This window comes from Salvelinus sp. IW2-2015, linkage group LG22, assembly GCF_002910315.2.
Source record: "Salvelinus sp. IW2-2015 linkage group LG22, ASM291031v2, whole genome shotgun sequence".
NCBI classification, from domain to species: Eukaryota; Metazoa; Chordata; class Actinopteri; order Salmoniformes; family Salmonidae; genus Salvelinus; species Salvelinus sp. IW2-2015.
In genome coordinates, this window is record NC_036862.1 from 12,412,291 (window position 1) to 12,439,347 (window position 27,057).

At 42.3% G+C, this 27,057-nt stretch overlaps 1 protein-coding gene across 1 annotated transcript; it reads right to left on the reverse strand.

The window, feature by feature from the left end:
* LOC111949908 (myelin protein zero-like protein 2) lies at window positions 1-26,407 on the reverse strand. Its single transcript, XM_023967245.2, has 5 exons — window positions 26,150-26,407; window positions 5,375-5,544; window positions 4,857-5,067; window positions 4,322-4,490; window positions 1-3,021 (listed from the first exon to the last, which is right to left on the reverse strand). Exons 1-5 carry the CDS (start codon window positions 26,202-26,204, stop codon window positions 2,865-2,867), a joined length of 762 nt encoding a protein of 253 aa, XP_023823013.1. The 5' UTR covers window positions 26,205-26,407; the 3' UTR covers window positions 1-2,864.
* Between the last annotated feature and the right edge of the window lie 650 nt (window positions 26,408-27,057).

A 27,057-nucleotide genomic window follows, 5' to 3' on the forward strand; every position in this document is an offset into this window, starting at 1 on the left:
TTCAGTAAAACGTCATTTTATTATAGATCAAACAGTAACATTAACTTGGATTTTTTTTAAACAGGATAAAATACTTCTTGTATGTTTAAAATTCAGAGACATAAAAAAACAATTTCTCAGTTTTACAAAACAAAACAAATATATATAAAAAATTGGTACAGTAAAAGGTAATAAATAAAAAAGTCTCAAGGACATTTTTGGAATCTAAGGGTTTTCAGATCTGACTGCATGTGACTCTTTTCAACTCCCACGCACCCCGGCGAGCACTGATGACATCTCATCTTAGTTCTAAGACTGTAATATAAGACCATTTGAAGATTCTTTCTGTCGACGATTGGACCATGGGTATTTGCCACTCAGTTTCACTGACTGTGAAGGCAGTACAGTAGATACCTAAGATGCTGGTAGGTTTTAAAAAAAGTTACTCTCCTTGCTCTAATACTCTTTTCACATTACTAAGTCAAACCGAACCGAACCGCCCAGCTGGACTGGCTGGTCTGGTTGCACATCTATAGTTGCGGGAACTGTGCTGAAAAGGACAATGTGAAAAGATAACATCTGTACAGTACAGTTCAGGTCAGCCCTATAGTGTGAATAATGCATAAGAATCAACCTGATTGGTCCTTATTGGCCAGATCAATGAATGTCCACGGCATCTACCTAATCCACCAATTGACAGACACACACAATCACCATCAGGTGGGTACTTCTTATTTTTCGTATAAATGTAACACTATTCAAATCAGTCCAACATTCTTGATGTGATACATTCTCTTTGGTACAGCGCATTGTGAGATCCCAGTTTTTTCTTTCCGCAGCTCCACTCAACTCATTCAGGTAGCAGTGTTCTGTTCCTTTCCCTGTGCTTATGCCCTGCATTGGGACATACTAGTCTGCTATGCTGCCTGGTGCTTCCTATTTCCCCTCTCAAACTTCATCCAATAGGATTCTCAGATGAATTCTTGTTTTAGACTCTTCAAACTCTTCTTCAAACACTGCTTGAGATAAAATACTTTAAAGGCATTCCCCTCATGTTCTCCTCTCCTGTTATGTCATCCCGGCTGCCATGCTTAGCAGCAGGGGCGGTTGAAGAAATCACAGGTCACCTGGATTCACCTGGTCAGTCTGTCATGGAAAGAGCAAGTGTTCCTAATGTTTTGTACACTCAGTGTATATATATATATATATATATATATATATATACATACATACAGTAGGCTACTAAATAAACTTTCCAGTGGCACACTGACTCACCCTTAGCCATAGGCTACTCACCGCTGATGGCCGATGTGTTCGTCATGGCAATAGTCTATCTCAAGATTAGCTCCTTTGAAAAACAATGCTGATGTTCGCAGTTGTTGAGAATAATGTTTCCATTGGTTCTATAGACAGTTTAGTGTTCTCTTTTCAGCAGTAGGCATTTGCTTTACAAACTGTCATTTTTTTCCCTTCGATTGCATTTTGAAATATAATATAATCCATAGATGGCAGTTCCCATTCAAATCAGGACTGGCAGCCATTGCTAGTGTACCCATGAATTTAACAGTCAAATTGCCAGGGTGAGGTTCCAAAACCCTTCTATGGATTCTATGTCTTTGTCCACAACGCAACAAGCTGTATATTTGGCGCACATGGAGGCTGGAGGCATACCGGTAACTGACAATATAAAGGAAACACTTGAGTAATGAGGGACACAAAGTATATGTTATGGTGTGGGACGCATATTCATGGCATGGTTTAGGTCCACTTGTAGAATCTAGGCCTTTTAAGACACTTTATATTGGCTTTAGTTTAGGAGTTATCTGTATGTGCTTGTGATAAAACTTAATCCACAGCTATCTTTTTTTAAACTATCGATCCTCTGTGGCTAAATTATGCTCTCTGGTGTATTTTGAACATTGAGAGTGGGCACCTGCGGTTGGATAAAAAATATGAAATGTCTATATATTTTTTTGTCTCTTGGGCCCTCCATAGGCTTGGGCACAGGGGCTTCAGTCACTGTAAACCCTCGCATTATATMTATTTATACAACGGGTGGGTCTAATCCAGAATGCTGATTGGTTAAAACCGCATTCCAGCCCGTGTCTATTAGACAAGTTACCTTGTAATGGGCCTCTGTACGCCTATGTAGATATTCCATTAAAAAAATCTACCGTTTCCAGCTACAACATTAACAATGTCTACATTGTATTTCTGATCAATTTTTATCCACTTTTCATGGTATCCAATTGCTAGTAATTACTCGGGAGAGACGAAGGTCGAAAGCCATGCGTCCTCAGAAACACAACCCAACCAAGCCGCACTGCTTCTTAACACAGCGCGCCTCCAACCCAGAAGCCAGCCGCACCAATGTGTCGGAGGAAACACTGTGCACCCGGCTCCCTTGGTTAGCGAGCACTGAGACAAGGATATCCCTACCGGCCAAACCCTCCCTAACCCGGACGACGCTAGGCCAATTGTGCGTCGCCCCAAAGACCTCCCGGTCGGCTGCGACAGAGCCTGGGCGCGAACCCAGAGTCTCTGGTGGCGCAGCTAGCGCTGCGATGCAGTGCCCTAGACCACTGCYCCACCCGGGAGGCCCTTATTTCTGATCAATTTGATGTTATTTTAATGAACAAAAAATAWYWWWWTCTTTCAAAAACAAGYACATTTCTAAGTGACCCCAAACTTTTGAACGGTAGTGTATATATACTCTATATATTTTATCCAACCACAGGAGCCCACTATCAATTTTCTAAATACACCACAGAGCATAATTTAGCCACGGAGGATCAATAGTTTAAAAAAAATAACTATGGATTAAGTTTTACCACAAGCACATAGAGGTAACGCCTAAAATAAAACCAACATTCAGTGTCCCCATCTCAGTCAGAGTCATCGCCACCGCCGTAGTCAGAGCTCTTGTCGTCTTCCTCAGAGGAACTGGGGTCCTTGGTGCTGGCCTCAGAGATCATACCGTCCGAGCTGTCAACCTCTAGCACGTCATCGTCCATATACAGGTGGATGGCCCTTGCAGGGTGGCTAAGACACACACACACACACACACAAACAAACACAAACATACACACACGCAGACAAAGCCGCAGAGGTCAGAGGCCAAAGACGGGAAAGGTTGAGCAGGAATTGGCCTTTTAGATGAGGGGAAAATAACAACTTTTCAAGCGAAGCCATCTTGGAACACCATCTTTGCTCAGGATTAATCAATTGGTCTGGATTTTGTTGTTTGAAAAAAAAAAWKAWTCCATGTAGAGTTGGCTTTTGTTGGTGAGATTCAAAGGGCAATTTCTTTTGCATATGTGGTTACACATGACATTGTTTAAATGTAAACCTAGAGAAGCACCCAATGCACAGAGATCAGAAAACCCAACAGAATGAGAGGCAAAGTAGTCCCTTCACCCATAGACCATAGATTTGGAACCCTACTGATATATTGTGTATGCCATAGACACCAAATCAAATAGAATGTGTTCAACTGACCATAAATGCACTGTCTAAAACATAGACATTGGGTGTCAACCATCTAAAGGTTAAAAACAARTGCAATACAGTGACAGTCATAGTGAAATAGTCAATTCTTTGACATTTTTAAGCATTTAAACATAATGATTTTGTATAACCAACTTCATGTTGAGTCTAATATTTTATAAATGTCTGTTTTAAACAAGTGTCTTGAGTCTTGCAGTGAATATTCACATTATTTTGAGTATTTCTGCAGTAGTTGAACATTTTTACTGATAAAAAAAACATCTGCTTAGAAATACAAAATCACTTCAGAACAAAACAAAATAATATCATTGGTCAGCAGTAAACTGAGACGGAAATGTAAAGACAGCTTGTCGTGGACTTGTGGTTGAAATGCATTGAACCAGATGAGAGAGAGACTGCTGGTACCTATACAACCATGGGCATTGGCTTACTAAGTGCTACGCGATTGGAAATTGATTGGGTAGATGTTAGAGTTTGAAAATGGTTAGTAGTAAATCACAATAGAAACACTGTACAGGAAATATAGGAAAATATGAATGCAGGCATACTGTCTTTCCAGAAAGGTGCATGGCAGTAAGATAGAGGATCCAGCAGATGGATCATCTACAGTAGTATTCTAAGGCACTTTTAGCATTTAAGTCTGCTCTTTGTAAAAACATCTGCCCAATTATAGGTCCAGGTTTCGGTTCCAAAGCTAGGTTCAGAGGAGAGTGTCCACGCAGACAGAGCATTTGACTGAGCACAMTCCCAGAGGTGAGCACCACACAGCCCAGCCAGAGTGGGGAGACCGGGTGGAGAGATCCCACTCTCTCTTGCTCCTCTCTCTCTGTCTTACCACACGGTAGGGTCCTTTCTCTGTCTGCGAGGTAGTTCCTCCGCCCCCTCTTCCTCCTGTCTCTTCTCGCGACATCGTCTTATTGACATGATGATGACGAGGGAGATGACCATCAGCACGATGGCGCCCCCGATGGCTGCAGCCAGCATGATAATCTCAGAGAAGGAGGCTTTAAAGAGAAGAGGGGTAAATGAAATAGGCAAAGAGGTAACTGTCACTTTATCTATTCAAACAAGACTAGATGGCTGGTTCCCAGGGGAGGTACATGATGATGACTTTATGGGATGTGTTAGGATTTWAAAAAATGCATCAACAGTATACATAGTATCCCACTACAGTAGCAATGTCGGCTAGTACCTCTTGTTGCTGTGAGAAAGGATCTGCTGGATGGAATAAATGACAAATGGGCCAGATTGGTTTTGTAAASATTGCTGGGAGGTTTTCACAGCCTGAGGCCAAAGATTGGACAGCAGACATGTCTACAGTATATTTTAACCCAGCACCCTTGAACGCTTCACAGTAGACAGACACTAACCTGTGGTGACCACGGTTAGTTTCACCTCCCCTGCGTTGCCATGGACGTCCGGAGGGTTCTTCACCTGACAGCTGAATGTCCCATTGTAAGTGAACTTGACCTTACGTACCACYATGGAGGCGTCCCGCCCCATGATGTCACCTGCCCATATCGCCCGCTTATGGAAACGCCCGTCCGGGGGAGGGTAAGGCCTCTCATGGTAATAGAACACCTGACATAGATTGGCACAATGCTTAATGAGATCACAGTGCACCTCATTAGAGGGTAGTTAATTGCATCTAATTGACTTAATTGTCACCTCTGATTGAGTTTCTCCAACAATAGCGTTTCCGAAACAAGGTCATTTTTCTAAACTGTTCAGACAGATTTCAAAATGACGCTGACAAGGAGGTTGATGGTTGACTCAGAGGTCCTTGACAAACAACAGAATACAGACTATAAACACACACACACACACTGTCTCTGAACTACATCTCGAGGATGCCCAGAGGGTTCCACAATTAGCCAGGGTCACTCACTGACTCCTCACGGCCAGGTCCGATGGGTCGGAAGCTCCATGAGACCGTGAGCGTTGCTGGGGTGATGGGCGAGCTGCTCTGGAAGGTACATTTCAGCCACACATCTGTACCGTTCACTGCCTCCACCTCCCCCGACGTTTCCACCCTCAGCCCACTGACCGGTAACAAGCCTGAAGCCACAGGAACACAGCACAGCACAGTAGTTATGCAACAGAAACTCTGCTAAACATACATACAACATCAATACTGTATGTTATCGATGTTTGTGTACAAACAGACCCTCACAGAAACACATTACTGAGAAAATGCTGGAAAATGAAATAATTGGCTGCATTTTCCCTGCTCCAGATAATGGATTGAGAGACACCCACAGAATGGAGTCTGCAGTGTGGTCCACACACACTTAATCGCTCCCCAGTTCCTGTTTCACGACAAACAACATTACATCAGTGCTCGACTGATTATTTCTGTTCTCCTCTGATAWTACATTGGTTTTAAATCGCGTTGGTGCAATTTTCACAAGTATGTGTTACATTTTCACAACTCTTAGTACAAAYAAAAGATCATCAAAAAGGCAGTTGTTTCAAAACTATAAGCACATTTTTAATGGACTAAGTACAACACACAAAATKAATCARACTTTTCCACCAAACTTAATCAGTGTATCATCTTGAAATACAGTTCACATTGCAATACGTGTTCATATGAAGCAATTACTTTTCACAATGCAAAATTCACATTACTTTTGACATGATTGTCTTCTCATTTGTTAAAATAGATTTAGTATTACTTAATCAAATCAAATTGTATTTGTCACATGCTTTGTAGACAACAGGTGTAGACTAAKYGTTAAARGCTTACTTTCGGGGCCTTTTCCAACAATGCAGKGTTAAAGACAAGATAAAACAGTAAATAAYAAATAGAAATAGTAACACAAGGAATAAATACACAGTGAACAACGAATAAAAATAACGAGTAAAAATAACATGGCTCTATACATTTTAGGGTGTCTAAAATGATATGTCTCTATACAGGGAGTAGCAGAACGCGTTGATGCGCAGGGGTAGGAGGTAATTGAYGTAGCAATTTACTGTACATATAGCCAGGGGTAAAGAGACTAGTTAACAGGATAGATAATAGACAGTAGCAGTGTGAAAATGTGTGTGTGTGTGTGTGTGTGGCGTCAGTATGCATGTGTGTGCATGGTATGTGTGAGTGGGCGTGTGTGTGTGTTGGGGTGTGTGTGTGTGTTGGGGTGTCAGTGTACTCTAAGTATGTGTGAGTGTGTGGATAGTGTCCAGTGTGTGCATAGAGTCAGTGCAAGAGAGTTAGTGCAAAAAAGGGTCAATGCAGGTAGTCTGGGTAGCCATTTGATCAGCTATTTAGCAGTTTTAAATATAAGTCTTATGGCTTGGGGTAGAAGCTGTTTAGGGTCCTGTTGGTTCCAGACTTGGTGCATTGGTACAGCTTGCCGTGAGGTACAAGAGAGAACAGTCTGTGGATTGGGTGGATGGAGTCTTTGACAATTTTGTGTGATGTACTGGACCCTCAGTAGCGCCTTGCGGTCAGATGCCAAGCAGTTGCTATATCAAGTGGTAATSCAGCCAGTCAAAATTCTCTCGATGGTGCAGCTGTAGAACMTTTTGATGAACTGAGGGCCCYTGCCAAATCTTTTCAGCCTCCTGAGGGGGAAGAAGKATCGTCGMGCCTTCTTCACGACTGTGTTGGTCTGTTTGGACCATGATYGATCCTTAGTCATGTGGACACAGAGGAACTTGAAGGTCTCGACCCGCTCCACTACAGCCCAGTCGATGTGAATGAGGGCGTGCTCGGCCCTCCGTTTCCTGTAGTCCACTATCAGCTCCTTTGTCTTACTGACGTTGAGGGAGAATGGGTTAAATCAGGGTCCCCACAGAGTGTTTCTTGGTAGTCTTAAACAAAACTACTTCGAAACAAAGGTATATATTATGGGCTTAAAAAATATAAGACACCTGTACCATGTCCGATATTGAGTTGAAATGTATTCAATTTTGAGTTTGCATCACAATATTACACTTTATATACATCACAGAGGACTGAATTATAARAAAACTGTTTGACATAGAAACACYAGATTTTCAGTGTTTTAAAAAATATATATGTTTATTAATGATGAAATTATGAAAAAMATTAGTAACATTCCACCCATGATGCCACTAGGTCATTTGACTGCAGGAAAGGTGTGTCACTGATCTACACACAATATCCCATAATGTCAAAGTGGAATTTTGTTTGTACAAATTTATTGAAATTAATAAAAAATGAAAAGCTGACATTTCTTGAGTAAATAATGATTAAACCCCTTTGTTACAGCAGCCTAAATAAGGTAAATAAGACTGCTCTTTGCCTTTGTAGGGCAGTTCAGGTGAATGCCCTGCCCTTGCCCTTAGTCTGCCTCCTGTCCCTCCTATCGCKATGGTTTTGTGATTTCACAACTGTTACAGCTCTCATAATATGTAAATGAGGTAATGGAGACTTTTCTTTTTACACGCCTTCCTGAAACAATGGCACTATACTTTGCTTAAACCTGTTCTGCCTTAAAGATTAGTTGTTGACCTTTTGATTAGTTGTCCTTAAAGACTAGAATGTTCCCATGTGGTTTGCCAAAAAGATTACAAGATACTAACCCTGAATGACGAATGTGTGAACTATCAAACAGATGTCACATTTCTTGTTTCCTGCTTGTAGCAGGGCACGTTTAAAGTKATCCTTTTCTCTTACTTACAGTGCATTCGGAAAGTATTCAAACRCCTTCCCCTTTTCCARATTTTGTTACGTTACAGCCTTATTCTAAAATGGATTAAATAAAAAATGTTCCTCATCAATCTACACACAATACCCCATAATGACAAAGCGAAAACAGGGTTTAKWTTTTTTTTGCAAATGTATTACAAATAAAAAACACAAATACCTTATTATTTACATGAGTATTCAGACTCTTTGCTATGAGACAKGAAATTGAGCTCAGGTGCATCCTGTTTCCATTGACCATCCTTGAGATGTTTCTACAACTTGATTGGAYTCCACCTGTGGTAAATMCAATTGATTGGACATGATTTGGAAAGGCACACATCTGTCTATATAAGGTCCCATAGTTAACAGTGCATGTCAGAGAAAAAACCAAGCCATGTGGTCGAAGGAATTGTCCGTAGAGCTCCGAYACAGGACTGTGTCGAGGCACAGATCTGGGGAAGGATACCAAAACATTTCTGCAGCTTTGAAGGTCACCAAGAACACAGTGTCCTCCATCATTCTTGAATGGAAGAAGTTTGGAACCACCAATACTCTTCCTAGAGCTGGCCCCCCAGCCAAACTGAGTAGTCAGGGGGAAAAGGGTCTTGGTCAGGGACATGACCAAGAACCCAATGGTCACTCTGACAAGAGCTCCAGAGTTCCTCTGTGGAGATGGTAAAACCTTCCAGAAGGACAACCATCTCTGCAGCACTCCACTAATCAGGCCTTTATGGTAGAGTGGCCAACAGAAGCCACTCCTCAATAAAAGGCACATGACAGTCCACTTGGAGTTTGCAAAAAGGCACCTAAAGGACTCTCAGATCAAAAGAAACAAGATTCTCTGGTCTGATGAAACCAAGATTGGCCTGAATTCCAAGCATACATCTGGAGGAAACTGGCATCATCCTACGGTGAAGGCATGCCTGCTGCAGGCATAATGCTGTGGGGACTGGTTTCTCTCCAGTGGCAGGGACTGGGAGACTAGCCAGGATCGAGGGAAAGAATTAATGGAGGCAAGGTACAGAGATATCCTTAATGAAACCTGCTCCATAGGGCCTTCAGGACGCTCAGACTGGAAGGCCGAAGGTACACCTTCCAACCGGACTACCACCCTAAGCACACAAGCAAGACAACACAGGGGAGTTGGCTTTGGGTCTCTGGAATGTCCTTGAGTGGCCCAGCCAGAAGGCCGGACTTGAACCCGATCGAACATCTCTGGACAGACCTGAAAATAGCTGTGCAGCACGCTCCCATTCAAATTGCAGGAAGAACGGGAAGAAACCTCCAAATACAGGTGTGCCAAAGCTTGTTAGCATCATTAACACAAGAAAACTTCATAGGCTGGAATCCTCTGGGCCCAAAGGTGCTTCCACACAGTAAGAGTAAAGGCTCTGAGATACTTATGTATTAATGTGATATTTTAAATGTTTTTAGGGTTTTAAATATATTTACAAACTTGTCTAAAAAACTTGCTTTTGCTTTGGTCATTAATGTGGTAATTGGTGGTGGTAGATTGATGATGAAAAAAAAACAGTTTTAAATTCATTTTAGAAATACAGTGGGAAATGAACAAAAGTGTTGGGCAAAAGTAAGACGCGTTCTGAATAACTTTCAGAAATGCACTGTCAAAGTGTACTGATTTCACATGTGTTTCTGCAATGAGGGTGTAGTAATGCAAAGTCAAGGGTGTCCTTGGATGAAATGTTAGCAAGATGCATCAACCAGCATTCGTTAAAAATAACTATTTAATTCAATCTGACATAGCTGGTTACATCCTAAAGAAGAATATGGTTAATCGTAGTCCATGAAGCGCTAATTAATCGGTAGTCCGCATGAAGGGCTATAACTGTAATGTAACAAAGGGTATACCCTTACAGTAAATAATCTATCCAAATGACGCTTGGCGGGGTTCTTTTTGATGGGGGGGGGGGGGGTTCACACTGCTTTACTAAAATTGCATTGGAAAACGCAGTACTCTAATACAATACTACATGTTTATGTCATTTTCGCTTTTATCCAAAGTGACAACAGTCCACACATTTTTGTATGTGACCCCAGTGTGAATCGAATCCACAACTCTGTTCTTGCTAGTGCCATGCTCTTACTAACTGAGCCAAATAAGACATGAGCGTGCCACCCTCCATCAGGCCATGGATGAGGCATGCAATAACATCGAATCCAGACCTATGTCAGGCTTGTTTGGTAATACGGTCCTGGACATTTACTACAATGTAGATGAGAACCCTATGGTCAAATGCTCAAGACAGGCTTGCTGGAAACTAGCACCTGCCAAACGTTATGTTTTTTCCAGTCATTTAATTAGTAGAATTTTATTACAGGACACCTATGTTGTAATTATATCGGTAAATATATATTTTGGATCAATGGTTGTGTGGTGAAAGATGTCTCCAAACAAAATGAATGCAAAATAAAAGGTTTTGAATATAAGACTTGCTGCGTTACAAGTGTTACCAGTTTGGAGTTTTGTACTAAGAGTTTTGAAAATTCACCACATACTTGTGAAAATAGAACTGTAAAAAAAAGAAAAACTGTACTAAACGATCTTGTCCCCAATTAAATCAGAAGCCCTGCATATTCTGTCCAGGTGTCGTCCGAGTTACGATTGCCCTGTTTGCTTTGTGTTCTGAGTGAGTGTGTGTGTGTTCCAGGTAGAACCCTTTAAGAGCCATGTAGAACCCCCTGTGGAAAGTGTTCTACATGGACCCCTAAAGGGTTCTACCTGGAACCAAAAGGGTTCTTCAAAGGGTTCTCTTATGGGGACAGCCAAAGAACCCTTTTAGATTCTAGATTGCACCTTTTTTTCTAAGAGTGTATGTTTACCCTTTTATACTGAACAAAAATATAAATGCAACATGCAACAATTTAAAAGATTTTACTGAGTTACAGTTCATACGAGGAAATCAGTGAATTTAAATAAACAAATTAGGCCCTAATCTATGGATGTCACATGACTGGGAATAGAGATATGCATATGTTGGTCACAGATACCTTAAAAAAAAGGACCTCACAATGGGCCTCAGGATCTCATAACGGTAGTTTTCTGCATTCAAATTGTCATCGATAAAATGCAATTGTGTTTGTTGTCCATAGTTAACAGTATGACTACCCATTCCATAACCACCATGTGGCACTCTGTTCACAACGTTGACATCAGCAAACTACTCGCCCACACAACGCCATACACATGGTCTGCGGTTCTGAGGCCGGTTGGATGTACTGCCAAACTCTCTTAAACGACATTGAAGGCGACTTATGGTAGAGAAATGATCATTAAATTATTAGGCAACAGCTCTGGTGGACATTCCTGCAGTCAGCATGCGAATTGCAAGCTCCCTAAAACCTTTAGACATTCGGTGCAGCTGTGTAACGATCATGCTGTTTAATCAGCTTCTTGACATGCCTAACCTCTCAGGTGGATGGATGACCTTTTTTTTTTATATAGAGATTTTTTTGTTGTTGATTAAAACACAATCTACCTGCAGTGAAGCCACTCAACATTTACATTACATTCAGTCATCTAACCGTCTCCCGTCCAGAGCGACTCACAGTAGCAACCAGGATCAAGCGCCCCGCCCAAGGGCATGTCGACAGATCTCCCACCAAGTCAAGACGGGGAACCGAACAAGCGACGTATCGGCCACCGGCCCAAGCTCCCAACCGCCAGGCCACCAACCATTCAAGATCCCCCCCAAGCCAACGTCCCCCATCAACAGCAACCAACAAAATTAACAAGATAGGGAAAAAAAAGAAAAACAAAGTAAAACAACAGAAAACATCAAGGTCAACAAAAATCAAAACAGNTGGCACTCTGTTCACAACGTTGACATCAGCAAACTACTCGCCCACACAACGCCATACACATGGTCTGCGGTTCTGAGGCCGGTTGGATGTACTGCCAAACTCTCTTAAACGACATTGAAGGCGACTTATGGTAGAGAAATGATCATTAAATTATTAGGCAACAGCTCTGGTGGACATTCCTGCAGTCAGCATGCGAATTGCAAGCTCCCTAAAACCTTTAGACATTCGGTGCAGCTGTGTAACGATCATGCTGTTTAATCAGCTTCTTGACATGCCTAACCTCTCAGGTGGATGGATGACCTTTTTTTTTTATATAGAGATTTTTTTGTTGTTGATTAAAACACAATCTACCTGCAGTGAAGCCACTCAACATTTACATTACATTCAGTCATCTAACCGTCTCCCGTCCAGAGCGACTCACAGTAGCAACCAGGATCAAGCGCCCCGCCCAAGGGCATGTCGACAGATCTCCCACCAAGTCAAGACGGGGAACCGAACAAGCGACGTATCGGCCACCGGCCCAAGCTCCCAACCGCCAGGCCACCAACCATTCAAGATCCCCCCCAAGCCAKCGTCCCCCATCAACAGCAACCAACAAAATTAACAAGATAGGGAAAAAAAAGAAAAACAAAGTAAAACAACAGAAAACATCAAGGTCAACAAAAATCAAAACAGRAAGGTCAACTGTGTATGTTTCAGTGCATGTGTGGCACTTTTTACACGTGTGTATGTGTCGGTGTGTGTACACGTGTGCGTTTGAGTGTGAGTAAAAGCATGTGTATACGGGTACGCGTCCAACCAGCTGGCGACGTCAGCCTCAGCAGACAGACATTGGACGTAACGGCGTTGCCCCTCGGCGTCATTCAAACATACTTTTTGTTTGTTAATTTTGACTTTTTTTTTGTTTTATCTTTGACCGTCATTCTATCCCCCGCCCAGCAACTCCWCTCTGGATGGATTATCTTGGCAAAGGAGAAATGCTCACTAACAAGGATGTAAACACACTTGTGCAAAACATTTGAGAAAAACAAGCTTTTTGTGCGTATGYAACATTTCTGGGATCTTTTATTTCAGCTCACAAAACATGGGACCAACACTTTACTTGACCAACACTTTATATTTTTGTTCAGTGTAATTAGAAGTAGTGTTTTGTCATTGAAATGAATGGAAAAAAATCTAATTRTATAGAAAGTGCAATAACCCTTTTTAACAGGGTAGGCAACAGGGGTGTTGTCCAACCCAATGACCAAGCAGAACATGACCTAGTCCTTTAAACCTCTGGGAAGATATGATCGGAAGTACATGMTTGTATTCATTAGGGCATACTGTAGCAAAACGTTTTGCAACAGAAATCAAAATTGAACAAGTACAGGTAGTCAGTCACCTTCCCGCTTCAATTTGTTTTCTTCTGTTTGGTGCTAATGAATATGACCCAGGGTCTATAAGGTCCTTTAGGGGCAAACACATGCACTTGAACCAGCTACATGTGATCTTCACTTAAACTGGATAACTACTGTATATGGCTGGCAACCAAATACAGTCATAATACTAATCGCTCTGATCTCGCCTCAAAATGCATGCATCCCTCCCGCACTGAGAGGGCTTTTGAAATGGWTATAAGCCTATGGGTCCATATAGACTGGATGCTTGTTTATCTAATGCGTTCACTCATGTAGCTGGGAAAACAGCTGCTGGGCTCGGCTCCCCAGGAACCTATCTCATCCTTATCAGCAGCGCAGAGGGCTTCCTGTAGGCCACATTACTAGTAACCAGCCCCACTGTACATTAGACAGAGAGGGCTCTTTCTCTTCACCCCCACCAGAGGAGTTCCCCCTGGCCCTAATGTGTTTTAAATTGCCCAAAATCATTGGGGGGAGGGGTAGTTGGCGTGGCTGTTTTGTCTTTGGGGTGGGGGGTGTGGGCGCGGGGGTTGGTAGAGGCAGACTGATTGGGGCGGCAGGTAGCCTAGTGGTTAGAGCGTTGGACTTCTAACCAAAAGGTTGCAAGATTGAATCCCCGAGCTGACAAGGTAAAAATATGTTGTTCTGTCCCTGAGCAAGGCAGTTAACCCACTGTTCCTAGGCTGTCATTGAAAATAAGATGTTTTTCTTAACTGACTTGCCTAGTTAAAAAGGTAAAATGTAAAAAAAAAWGTTTAAAAATTGGGCCTGCCTTGATAAACAGGGCAKAATTCTCAAGGACGAGAAAAATGCCTCTATTTAGGAGATCTAAGCTGGCTAGCTAGGCCTCTATCAGTCCCAGTTAATGACCGTGGCTGGCAGAAGGAGGACGAGGAGGAGGCTCAGACCTGGGCCAATCAGTCTTTCTGTCCACAGCAGACAGACTCCACACTGGCTTTGTTGTGAGTCAGGCATCACCCTCCTTCCCCAATACATTTATCTTCCACCAGGAAACTGGAGCAGAAAGGATGGGGGGGGGGGTTGGAGAGTGGAATGGGAGGGGGAGGTAGATTAAATTGGTTCTCACATGGTACTTATTTACAGTAGGTTCATCCAAACTCAAGTATGTTAGGTAATCATCTTAAAGATCACACTATGAGCCGCACATCATTTGAATTTGTGTAAAAATGTTTAATCATTTTCCTTTCATTTAGTAGAAGCATAAATAGCACTTATTTCTCTGGCATTAAATAATTGGCCCTGATTTAACTCGGAGATGATGCCTTCTGCTAATGCAGTAGCTTTTTGATGCCAGTGTTACTGATGAACAATTACTTCTCAGGATTTCTGAATCTAACGTGGGTTTTAGAGATTTAAAAAAGCTTGTAAAGTGTGTACCAATTACTTTAATAGCATATCATATATGTTATTATATGCTATTTAATGAGGAATTAGTGACAGTTACAATTACAAACAGGCACATTACTCAAATGAAAGCAATTGTTGATGTTATAAGCTGCACATCTAGCACATTCGGGTCCTTGGAAATTGTGGGAATGTAAGGTTTTGGTTTCTCATTGGTTCTGGGAATGAAGCCATACGTTTCCAGACTGGTAAAACTGAATGTTTTTTCCACGTTCTGAGAACGGAAGTGAAAATTCCACCTGTTCAGGGAACCTTTTTATGTTGAAGGAAGGTTCTGACAACATTTGACTATGGTTCCCTGAAAGTTTTCCTARGAGGTTTTAATAAATTATAGGTTAGTTGAAGGTAATTAAATACTGTTCTGAGAACACACTGCTAGCTTAGTTTGTGTTAACTGCTTAACGCCAAGCACAGATAGGACACGAGGAAATTAATTTCCTTAAGCATTAATCATGCAAACACATTTCTTTTTTTATGGTGGCACGGCATCCGTGAGTTTCAAACCTGTTCTGTATCCATGAAACAGTCCACTGCGCCACCAGGATGGAGCTAGCATGCCATGAAGTGCGGCAAGTAGCCTAGTGGTTAAGAGTGTTGGGCCAAAGGTTGACTAAGTGAAAAATCTGTTGGTGTGCCCTTGAGCAAGGCACTTAACCCTAATTGATCTGGATAAGAGCGTCTGCTAAATGACAGAAACATTTTTTTGTATATTTTTTCTACATTTTTTTCTACAAAGTTGTGGACTCATTAAGATCAGGTGTGGCCATTTAGTGGGTGTGGCCAACACACCTGAATATACTTAAGATAGCGGATAGAGTTTTGTTGACGCTGAGAACAGAATGTGTATGTTTTTAAACAGCATTCTTTGAGCATTGCTCATGTTTTGTGGTTTTCCTGGAAAGTTTTCTTAACGTTCTCGGAACAATTAGCCACACCTGATCTTAAGTGCTCGTTTCCATTGAAAACATAGGGTCATATAAGGCTATGCTCACTGAGTCTGTACATAMTCAAAGCTTTCCTTAAGTTAGGGTCAGTCACAGTGGTCAGGAATTCTGCCAAATAGCATTCTAGTTTGCTCAGTTTTTTTGTTAATTCTTTCCAATGTGTCAAGTAATTATCTTTTTGTTTTCTCATGATTTGGTTGGGTCAAATGTGTTGCTGTCCTGAGGCTCTGTGGGGTCTGTTTGTGTTTGTGAACAGAGCCCCAGGACCAGCTTGCTTAGGGGACTCTTCTCCAGGTTCATCTCTCTGTAGGTGATGGCTTTGTTATGGAAGATTTGGGAATCGCTTCCTTTTAGGTGGTTGTAGAATTTAACGGCTCTTTTCTGGATTTTGATCATTAGCGGGTATCGGCCTAATTCTGCTCTGCATGCATTATTAGGTGTTTTTCGTTGTACACGGAGGATGTTTTTGCAGAATTCTGCATGCAGTCTCAATTTGGTGTTTGTCACATTTTGTGAATTCTTGGTTGGTGATCGGAATCCCAGACCTCACAACCATAAAGGGCAATGGGTTCTATAACTGATTCAAGTATTTTTTGCCAGATCCTAATTGGTATGTTGCATTTTATGTTCCTTTTGATGGCATAGGCCCTTCCTGCCTTGTCTCTCAGATCGTTCACAGCTTTGTGGAAGTTACCTGTCGCGCTGATGTTTAGTCCCCGGTGCACAACTGAGCAAGAGGACAAGTACATTAGAGTGTCTAGTTTGAGAAACAGACGCCTTACAAGTCCTCAACTGGCAGCTTCATTAAATCTGCCTAGAAGGCCAGCATCCCGGAGTCGCCTCTTCACTGTTGACATTGAGACTGGTGTTTTGCGGGTACTATTGAATGAAGCTGCCAGTTGAGGACTTGCACTTGTGCAAATCTAACGAGTTGTTTTTACGTAATGTGAATACAAGGAATGGTTGCCTCTTTCATAAACGGTGGGATTTACATTGGATCTGGAAGAACAATGTAAGGCAAATCAACCAATCGGCACGGCTCTCCCCTCGGACTCAGGAAATTGTGTTCTTTACATTATTTCCAAGATCYTGTCTGAGTTGCTTTTTCTTCCCCCTTCATGACCAGACTCCTAGTCCGTCGGGAGGAAACCTGATTCTCTTACAGGTTAGGAGGAAGAAACACTTGGGCCGGGTCTCCTACACACAACAACACAAAGCCTAAAAAGACTACAAAGACTCTCTTCTCTCCTTTGTGGTCAGAGATTTCACAAGCCCAGGTTACATTTACAAGAGCTCTTTCATATTGGGAGAGTAGAGCTGAGCTCAGGTATCAACCTGTATTCACAGGCCAGGGCTACAGAGAGGGGCAGGGCCAGGGGTGTTGAGTGTTCCAGTGGTGCCATGCAAAATATATGGTGGGATAGCTCCCCCTTGGACATCGACAAATATGCACAGTCGGCTACATACTATCACTATCACTCTCTCTCTCTCTGTCGCTCTCTCTCTCCCTCAATCCCCCCGCATAGGGCTGTGGCGGTCATGCCATTTTGCCAGCTATCAATTTAATAGACACCATCACAATAAATCCATTCTTTATTTTAGGCAGGTCTAAAAAGAAACATGATGATATGAAGAAAATGTATTTCAGAAGAACAGAATGTGAGTTGGCCGACTGTGTGTTAGTTATCTGGCTATGCTCCATGCCATAGGCTCTGTAGGCTTGTTCATTTAGCAGACAAGATATGCTTATAAGTCCCGTGCCATTATTTTATTTCTGTATGACTTTATACTAAGAACAATATAAATGAACTTAGCTGAATAAAATAGAAAGGATATTTTTCCCATTACAGAGCGAGTGCGCATATGAAGTGTCTATGTTGAGCGTAAAAGTGATCATTTGAAACAGGTCCTAAGTGGTAGATTTATAGTTATTTGGCAACTTTAGTTGTGAATGATACAAACCTTAGAATGTCCTAGAAATCGAAACATATATGGGATGCATGATGCGACTATAGACTATTGATGATTTGAGAAAGTAGCAAAAATAAGTATGCGCTCTGTTCCTTGCTCCAGACCGCACAGCTGTTCTCTCATCAAGTGATCATATTTTCATCAGACTATTCTCAATTGAATCTTGTCTTTCGATTTAGAATGGCCCATTATGAAATGTGCAGCAAAAGGGGCACAGGCAAAAAGAAATGTCATGTCATCTGTATGCACTTGAATAGCGAATGGAGGCCGCACGCTTTCCCTCCAGTCCGTTTTGTAGGATACTGTGGTTTTATAGAGGATCATGTGTTAAATAACTGAGAAATAAATACAACAACACTTATTTCATTCCATTCATCAACCACTGTTTGAGGAGCATGTTTCACTGTCTGACAGGTGATGTTCCTGTTTGAGGAGCATGTTCTCACTGTCTGACAGGTGATGTTCCTGTTTGAGGAAGCATGTTCTCACTGTCTGACAGTGATGTTCCTGTTTGAGGAGCATGTTCCTCACTGTCTGACAGGTGATGTTCCTTTTGAGGAGCATGCTCTCACTGTCTGACAGGTGATGTTCCTGTTTGAGGAGCATGTTCTCACTGTCTGACAGGTGATTCCTGTTTGAGGAGCATGCTTCTCACTGTCTGACAGGTGATGTTCCTGTTTGAGGAGCATGTTCTCACTGTCTGACAGGTGATGTTCCTGTTTGAGAGCAGGCTCTCTACTGTCTGACAGGTGATGTTCCTGTTTGAGGAGCATGTTCTCACTGTCTGACAGGTGATGTTCCTGTTTGAGGAGCATGTTCTCACTGTCTGACAGGTGATGTCCTGTTCCGGAGGAGCATGTTCTCACTGTCTGACAGGTGATGTTCCTGTTAGAGGAGCATGTTCTCACTGTCTGACAGGTGATGTTCCTGTTCGAGGAGCATGCTCTCACTGTCTGACAGGTGATGTTCCTGTTTGAGGAGCATGCTCTCACTGCCCGACAGGTGATATTCCACCCAAACGCTGTATGCCATGGACTCTCCAACCTTGTTCCTGCAACGACCCAGTGCTTCATTTGGAAAGCTAGTCAAATCTGTTCGGGAACATCGATAGTAACATGTTTTCGCAGCAAAACATATTTCACTAAACTGTTGACAGCCCGTCTGCGTGCTCGAGAAAGGAATAAAGGAGAAAGAGGAGGAGATGGAAATGCATGGTGGTGAGATATTCTATATAGCTAAAGGTAATATGTCACTCAATGAATTATGCCCTATTACTAGGCTATTCAAAATCAAATACAATACAATTCACTATAATTGTAGGCTTAATGTAAACCGCCATGCACAATCAATGAACCATCAACATCACCCAGGGCTATACGTTCTCTCCCAGACTCATGGATAGACATTTTGGAGCGTACTGTAGCATAAGGTAACCAGTCCATCCAGTATGCATAATAATACAGTCCACACTCAAAGGCTAGACTAATTATGTACCAAAGACATCTTCAATCACTTTTATGTTTTACTGACATGCGTAATATGCGGTAGGCTATGTATTGTATAACGACATAACCATCATTTTAATTCCGTTTTTTCCCCGGGTTTACGTAAGAATACGCTCTAATATGCATATGGGTGTTTTGAATTAGTCACCACCTTAAAAAGCGCTGTCCGTTTCTTTGTTAGGCTTTGAAACAACATCCACAACCACCGTGTTTTGCACTGTCTCAACCTGCTGTTGATCTTCTTTCTTCAAACTGATCATCACAGGGGTGGCAGGTAGCCTAGTGGTTAGAGCGTTGGACTTGTAACCGAAAGATTGCAAGATCGAATCCCTGAGCTGACAAGGTAAACATCTTTTGTTCTACCCCTGAACAAGGCAGGTAACCCACTGTTCCTAGGCCGTCATTGAAAATAAGAATTTGTTCTTAACTGGTTTGCCTAGTTAAATAAAGGTAAAACAAAAAAAAACTGTGAGGTGAGTGTTAAAAGTAGGATAGTCCTACTGTTTTGATGATAATTGTTTGATGTGATTTTCCATTGCATTTGCATTGATGTCAGAGTGGTTAGAGGGACAATAGAGTCCTGAGTACCAGGCCATTAGGACCTGATGGTAGTTAGCAAGTTGGGTACTACCAAAGCATGTCCAGAGGGCATAAAAGAAGATTACCGTGACTCAACGGTCACATGGAATTTCATTGTGGTCATGWCTCATGACTGCCGGTGTGGCGGTAATACGGTCACCACAACAGCCCTAGAGGGAGTCCCACTCTTTTTCCACCCCCTTCTCTCTCTCTCAACTTCATCCTCTCCCCCTTTATTTATGAATTTAGGGGTGAACTGACAGACTACAATTAATCTTGTAGCATTGGCKAGGAGAAGTCTGTTTACGATAAGAAAGGATAAAAGTTTAATCCATCAAACCTCTCCCTCCTAGGCATCAACGCTGACTCAGGAAGTTCTCGACAGATTGTTGATTTGGATTCATTATTTTAAGTGGGCCTAGGTCCAACCCAACAAAATCACTACCGCCCACACCAATAACGCTCTAATGTTCGGAAGAAAACTTTTCCACACACCATATTTAAATTACAGGTAGCCATTTTGTTTAGTTGRATAGCGCCTTAGAGGTGGAGGATGACTTTGGAGCAGATATTTGAATGGATCAATTKATTTGAATATGTAAGTTTGTCCCAGGGACTCCATAAAACTTTTGACATAATACATGCAGTCTCTCACAGCGACAATTCTCTCATGCTCTGACATGTAAGCCTTTCATCAACATTCGTCACTTGGCTATTTACCTGGTTCTTGACTAATTTCCTTTTGGCTCTAACGACGTCAGATGAGCAGTCTGAAGTTACTGGAACTGGTTTCTTTTTCCTGAGGAAACCCACTAGAGTTAACTGGAAGTCCTTTTGTTTACATTATTGACAAATCGTTTGGGGAACAACAGAACAGTCCCCACAACAACTTTGTCATGCACAGGGAAGTACATATGAAATCAAACCATTGTTTCAGCAGCTTAGGGCCAAAACCGTTCTCATGAWAATAATCAGGAGTTTTAAGAGTGGCTTTGCATTGAAAGCCRGGGAAAGCAGGTCCATCCCTTGACTTTATGAGGCTAGCTTATAGGGTGGAACTMGAGATAGACCAAGTGGCTATCAACTGTGCCCCTGGGCTGCCCATTCACTTTCTGCATAAAAGCYGCGTTGACTGTTTAGCATGTCAAAAACACACAGCTTTCCTTAGTGTTATTGACCATGTACTAATACCAGAGGCGGTTAGTAGTGGAACAGAAGCGACCTTTCTCTATTATGGCTAATTAGATGTTATCAACTATGCCAAACTGCCAACCAAATATCTGGAGGTTAGATAACCAGCACAGGCAATTCGCTATTGCTCTGAACTCATGTGTGTGTCAAGATGGTAAACCTGAATATCAAAACAAGCTGATACATGCATGGTTGTGTGCCTGTGAGCTCTCATGGTCACGGGCACACAAGGCTGGTTGATAGGAAAGGATAAAAGCTCTGACGAAGGCCGTGTGGCCGATACGTAAGCTTATTAAATATCGGTGATACTATCAAGAGCAGTGTGCGGTTTCCTTTTCCTTCATCTGATAGGAAAGGATAGAAAGGAAACCTAGGTATGTACTTATGAAAGGAAACCCAGTCAAGGTACGAAAAAACATTTATCACCAATGGCAGAATATCACATAATGGTTAAGAGGGTATTGTGATGGCTTCTAATTCCTGTTTTAGCTAAACAGGGGAAACAGTGATATTTACAATATCGAAACAACGTTTCTCTCTGGCCCAGAGTAGTCCAAAAGAGCCTAGAGAAGGGGTAGGAGTCCCTGGTCCTGGAGGGCCACAGGCACTTGATGTTTTTCATTTAACCGACCTGGAAGACCAGGTGTGTTGAATTTAGGCAATCACTGAACTGATCAATTAGCTCAGTTGGTCTGGTGTGGTGTCTAGTTGGGACAAAATCCTGTTACATCTGCGGCACTCCATGAACAGGGTTTCCTGCGAGCTCCTCTTTATTGGTCTAAAATAAGATTTTGCATCGACAGTTGTGTATAGTGCTGCTACAGCCTAGGCTACTATAGTGTAGAGGACAGGCATGAGATTGATTCTTAGCCTAAATGCAATATATTTGAAAAATGCTACATGAATGTGAACATTTGAAAGAGTGAGAGTTTATACAGTTGCGTGAGTGATGCTCAAAAGTGTCAACAGTTTGTTGTCAGTAAATTGCTCAACAACAATATCAACAAGGCAGGTCCGTCAGGCCCTAGTTTTGTCGCAGCTGGACTACCGCCCAGTCACATGGTCAAGTGCCGCAAAGAGGGACTTGGGAAAATTACAACCGGCCCAGAACAGGCTGGCCCTTAAATGGACACGTAGAGCTAACATTAATAATATGCATGTCAATCTCTAATGGCTCAAAGTAGAGGATAGATTGACCTCATCACTACTTGTTTTTATAAGAAGTATTGACATGTTGAATGCACTGAGCTGTCTGTTTAAACTGCTAGCACACAGCTCGAACACCCATGCATCAACTGATCTCTGCCCGCACCCTCCCGCCCGACTAGCATCACTACTCTGGACGGTTCTAACTTAGAATATGTGTCACGGCCGTCGTTGAAGGAAGACCAAAGTGCAGCTTGGTGAGCGTACATATTCCTTTTATTTACGAAAATGTCGCCAACAAAACAACAACCGAAACAAACAACCGTGAAGCTTACAGGGCTATAGTGCCACAAACAAAGTGAACTACCCACACTGAAAGGAGGGAAAAAGGGCTACCTAAGTATGATTCCCAATCAGAGACAACGATAGACAGCTGTCCCTGATTGAGAACCATACCCGGCCAAAACATAGAAATAAAGTTAACATAGAAAACAAAACATAGAATGCCCACCCCAAATCACACCCTGACCAAACCAACTAGAGACATAAAAAGGCTCTCTAAGGTCAGGGCATGACAATATGTGGACAACTATAAATACCTAGGTGTCTGGCTAGACTGTAAACTCTCCTTCCAGACTCACATTAAGCATCTCCAATCCAAAGTTAAATCTAGAATCGGATTCCTATTTCGCAACAATGCCTCCTTCACTCATGCTGCCAACCTTACCCTTGTAAAACTGACTATCCCACCGATCCTTGACTTCGGGGATGTCATTTACAAATTAGCCTCCAACACTCTACTCAGCAAAGTGGATGCAGTCTATCACAGTGCCATCCGTTTTGTCACCAAAGCTCCATATACAGTCGTGGCCAAAAGTTTTGAGAATGACACAAATATTAATTTTCAAAGTCTGCTGCCTCAGTTTGATTGGTGGCAATTTGCATATACTCCAGAATGTTATGAAGAGTGATTTGCCATGCAAATGAACTGAATCCCCCAAAAACATTTCCAKTGCATTTCAGCCCTGCCACAAAAGGAACAGCTGACATCATGTCAGTGATTCTCTCATTAACACAGGTGTGAGTGTTGATGAAGACAAGGTTGGAGATCACTCTGTCTTGCTGATTGAGTTTGAATAACAGACTGGAAGCTTCAAAAGGAGGGTGGTGCTTGGAATCATTGTTCTTCCTCTGTCAACCATGGTTACCTGCAAGGAAACACGTGCGGTCATCATTGCATTGCACAAAAAGGGCTTCACAGGCAAGCATATTGCTGCCAGTAAGATTGCACCTAAATCAACCATTTATCGGATCATCAAGAACTTCAAGGAGAGCGGTTCAATTGTTGTGAAGAAGGCTTCAGGGCGCCCAAGAAAGTCCAGCAAGTGCCAGGACCGTCTCCTAAAGTTGATTCCGCTGCGGGATCGGGGCACCACCAGTACAAGCTTGCTCAGGAATGGCAGCAGGCAGGTGTGAGTGCATCTGCATGCACATGTGAGCAAGACTTTTGGAGGATGGCCTGGTGTCAAGAAGGGCAGCAAAGAAGCCACTTCTCTGCAGGAAAAACATCAGGGACAGACTGATATTCTGCAAAAGGTACAGGGATTGGACTGCTGAGGACTGAGGTAAAGTCATTTTCTCTGATGAATCCCCTTTCCGATTGTTTGGGGCATCCGGAAAAACGCTTGGTCGGAGAAGACAAGGTGAGCGCCTACCATCAGTCCTGTGTCAGCCAACAGTAAAGCATCCTGAGACCATTGAAACCATGTGTGGGGTTGCTTCTCAGCCAAGGGAGTGGGCTCACTCACAATTTTGCCTAAGAACACAGCCATGAATAAAGAATGGTACCAACACATCCTCCGAGAGCAACTTCTCCCAACCATCCAGGAACAATTTGGTGACGAACAAGCCTTTATAGAGCATGATGGAGGACCTTGCCATAAGGTAAAAGTGTGATGAACTAAGTGGCTCGGAACAAAAAACATGCGATATTTTGGGTCCATGGCCAGGAAACTCCCCAGACCTTAATCCCATTGAGAACTTGTGGTCAATCCTCAAGATGCGGGTGGACAAACAAAAACCCACACATTCTGACAAACTCCAAGAATTGACTATGCAAGAATGGGGTGCCATCAGTCAGGATGTGGCCCAGAAGTTAATTGACGGCATGCCAGGGCGGATTGCAGAGGTCTTGAAAAAGAAGGGTCAACACTGCAAATATTGACTCTTTGCATCAACTTCATGTAATTGTCAATAAAAGCCTTTGACACTTATGAAATGCTTGTAATTATACCAGTATTCTATAGTAACATCTGAGAAAAATATCTAAAGACACTGAAGCAGCAAACTTTGTGAAAATTAATATTTGTGTCATTCTCAAAACTTCTGGCCACGACTGTACTACCCACCACTGCGACCTGTATGCTCTTGTTGGCTGGTCCTCGCTACATATTAATCGCCAAACCCACTGGCGACTTATAGTGTCATCTATAAGTCTTTGCTAGGTATAGCTCCGCCTTATCTCAGCTCACTGGTCACCATAGCAARACCCACCCGTAGCATGCACTCCAGCAGGTATATTTCACTGGTCATCCCCAAAGCCAACACCTCCTTTGGCCGTCTTTGTTTCAGTTCTCTGCTACCAATGACGGGAACGAAGCAGTAGATTWTTTTTTTTTTAAACAGATAAAAATACACCTTATGGAACAGCGAGGACTGTGAAAAGTCACACACACAGGTACAAACACCCAACAACAAACACATATAACCTACACACTATACACACACACGTACACCTGGACTGTGTGTAGTAGTAGAGTGGTGGCCGGAGAGCACACACTTAATGTATTGTGAAATCTGTTGTAAAATGTGTTTTAATGTTTAAAATGCTGCCTTGGCCGCAGCTAATGGGGATCCATAATAAATACAAATACACAATATTGTCTATCTTTATTAGCACATTTAGTCAGGCACTCTGTCAATATGAAGGAATTATTGCTCGGCACATGCTGTCAATGTAACCCTAAGCAGTTTGTGCTTTGCTTGAACCTATGCATATAATCCATTGATAGCATACAGTTGGACACTTCCAGAGATGAAGTCAAGGTTAAATAGGCCTACTGTCCTCCAGAGGAATATCAGTGATGCCCACCAGTGCATGAAACTAAACACGTGTCAATTAACTTCAATTAGTCCAGCATGCTAAATTGTATACATGTTAACTTAATAGCCTAAAATTTTAACTATTTTCAGTGTCATCTGTTTATTACATWTCCACTGAGGGTCTTTGTATGTGCCAAGATAGTAGCTCATATGATACACTAGCGACATCCTGCGACATCCTTTGGCTTTGTTCACGGGAAACAGGTGGACCTTCCTATCCGGCGGTCAGAATCCCCGAACCCTTTGCTAGCACGCAAGCACGGATACACATGATCAAAAGCAGGAAAGTAATTATGTTGCATGAAGCTTCAAAACAATGCGTCTTTGCCTCAATACCGACAAAATAATGTAAAGNACGGATACACATGATCAAAAGCAGGAAAGTAATTATGTTGCATGAAGCTTCAAAACAATGCGTCTTTGCCTCAATACCGACAAAATAATGTAAAGTCATTAASGGGCTATAGGCAAGTTGCATTTTATAATCACGTAGGAACGCTCAGGCGACCAACCCTATACGGCAGAAACGCATGGAGCCAAATTCCCACTTCCCTTTGACGCACATCGGACACTCGGGTCAGGTTGGAGACTCTTCCGGTATTCATAATGTTTTCACCACTTTAGTGCTCTAATGCAMAGAACAGCTACTTCAACGTCTCACGACAGCATCGTAATGATGTGTCGAGTGAAGGATGGAGGAGAAACATTACTGACACGAAATAACCTAACCATATGATCTAAACTACTATAACCAGAGATTAATAATACACACAATTACTATTATATTGGACTAGTTTCCATTGTTTGGATTAATTCAAAATTAGTAGAGCATAAATCAAAACAACTTCGCACACTCACCTGAAGCTGCCAGTCCGGACAAGAGGACGAGGAGATAAAAATGCTTTACGCTCATTGGAAAAGGTGTCCGGGGTCGACCAAATTGCCTAGACCCTTGTGGTGTCCCCACCAACCCACTGAATAAAATCAAAATGGACTTGACACTTCGATGCTATAAACTCGCTGAACTCTTCTGGACCTGTAGTTAAGACTGTCTGTAAACCCCAAGCCTACCCGCACTGACTGGCGGTCTCAGACGATGTGGGACACGTCTCAACTCGTTCCTGCCCTCGTCATTTTTGACGGTCTCCCACCTTTTTCGAGRAGAGTAACAAACCTTCACTCTATTCTTAGCTAATTTTCCCTTGCTGAAGTTGGGGAAGACAAACATTTTTATATTATTTTCCAACCTGTTGAGCCACCAAACGTTTCAGATTTTACTGCCATTCCATTACTTACATATTTTTTTGTTGTCAGTGGCAAATTTTTATCCAGACTAAGATGGTGCCCCCAACATAAATGTAAACAGTGAACTTAAAACACATCAGCYTAAAACTTTTTTAAGGCTTCATAAAATGACATGTTGATGCTGTAGTCTATACCTGAGGCAAAGAGTTATGTCATATTTGGCACAACACCAAAGGCCCAATGACTGTTTATATCCCCCTATAGTATGTCTATGCCTATAACATAATTTGCAAAGCATTTTTAAGCCTAGTGCTTATGAAGAATAATATGCTTTTAAACCTTTATGTATAGTTATGTGTTGTGAGACCTATAGATCCAACGTTTGTTATTATTGATCCTTTGTAAACCAATGGGGCCAGTTTCCCTCAATTTTGTTMGTGTGGCCGTTGGCTTTATGTCAGTTCAAAGTTGTGATAACAGGGGGCACAAACGAGCTATATTCTCTGGTCCTTATCATCAAG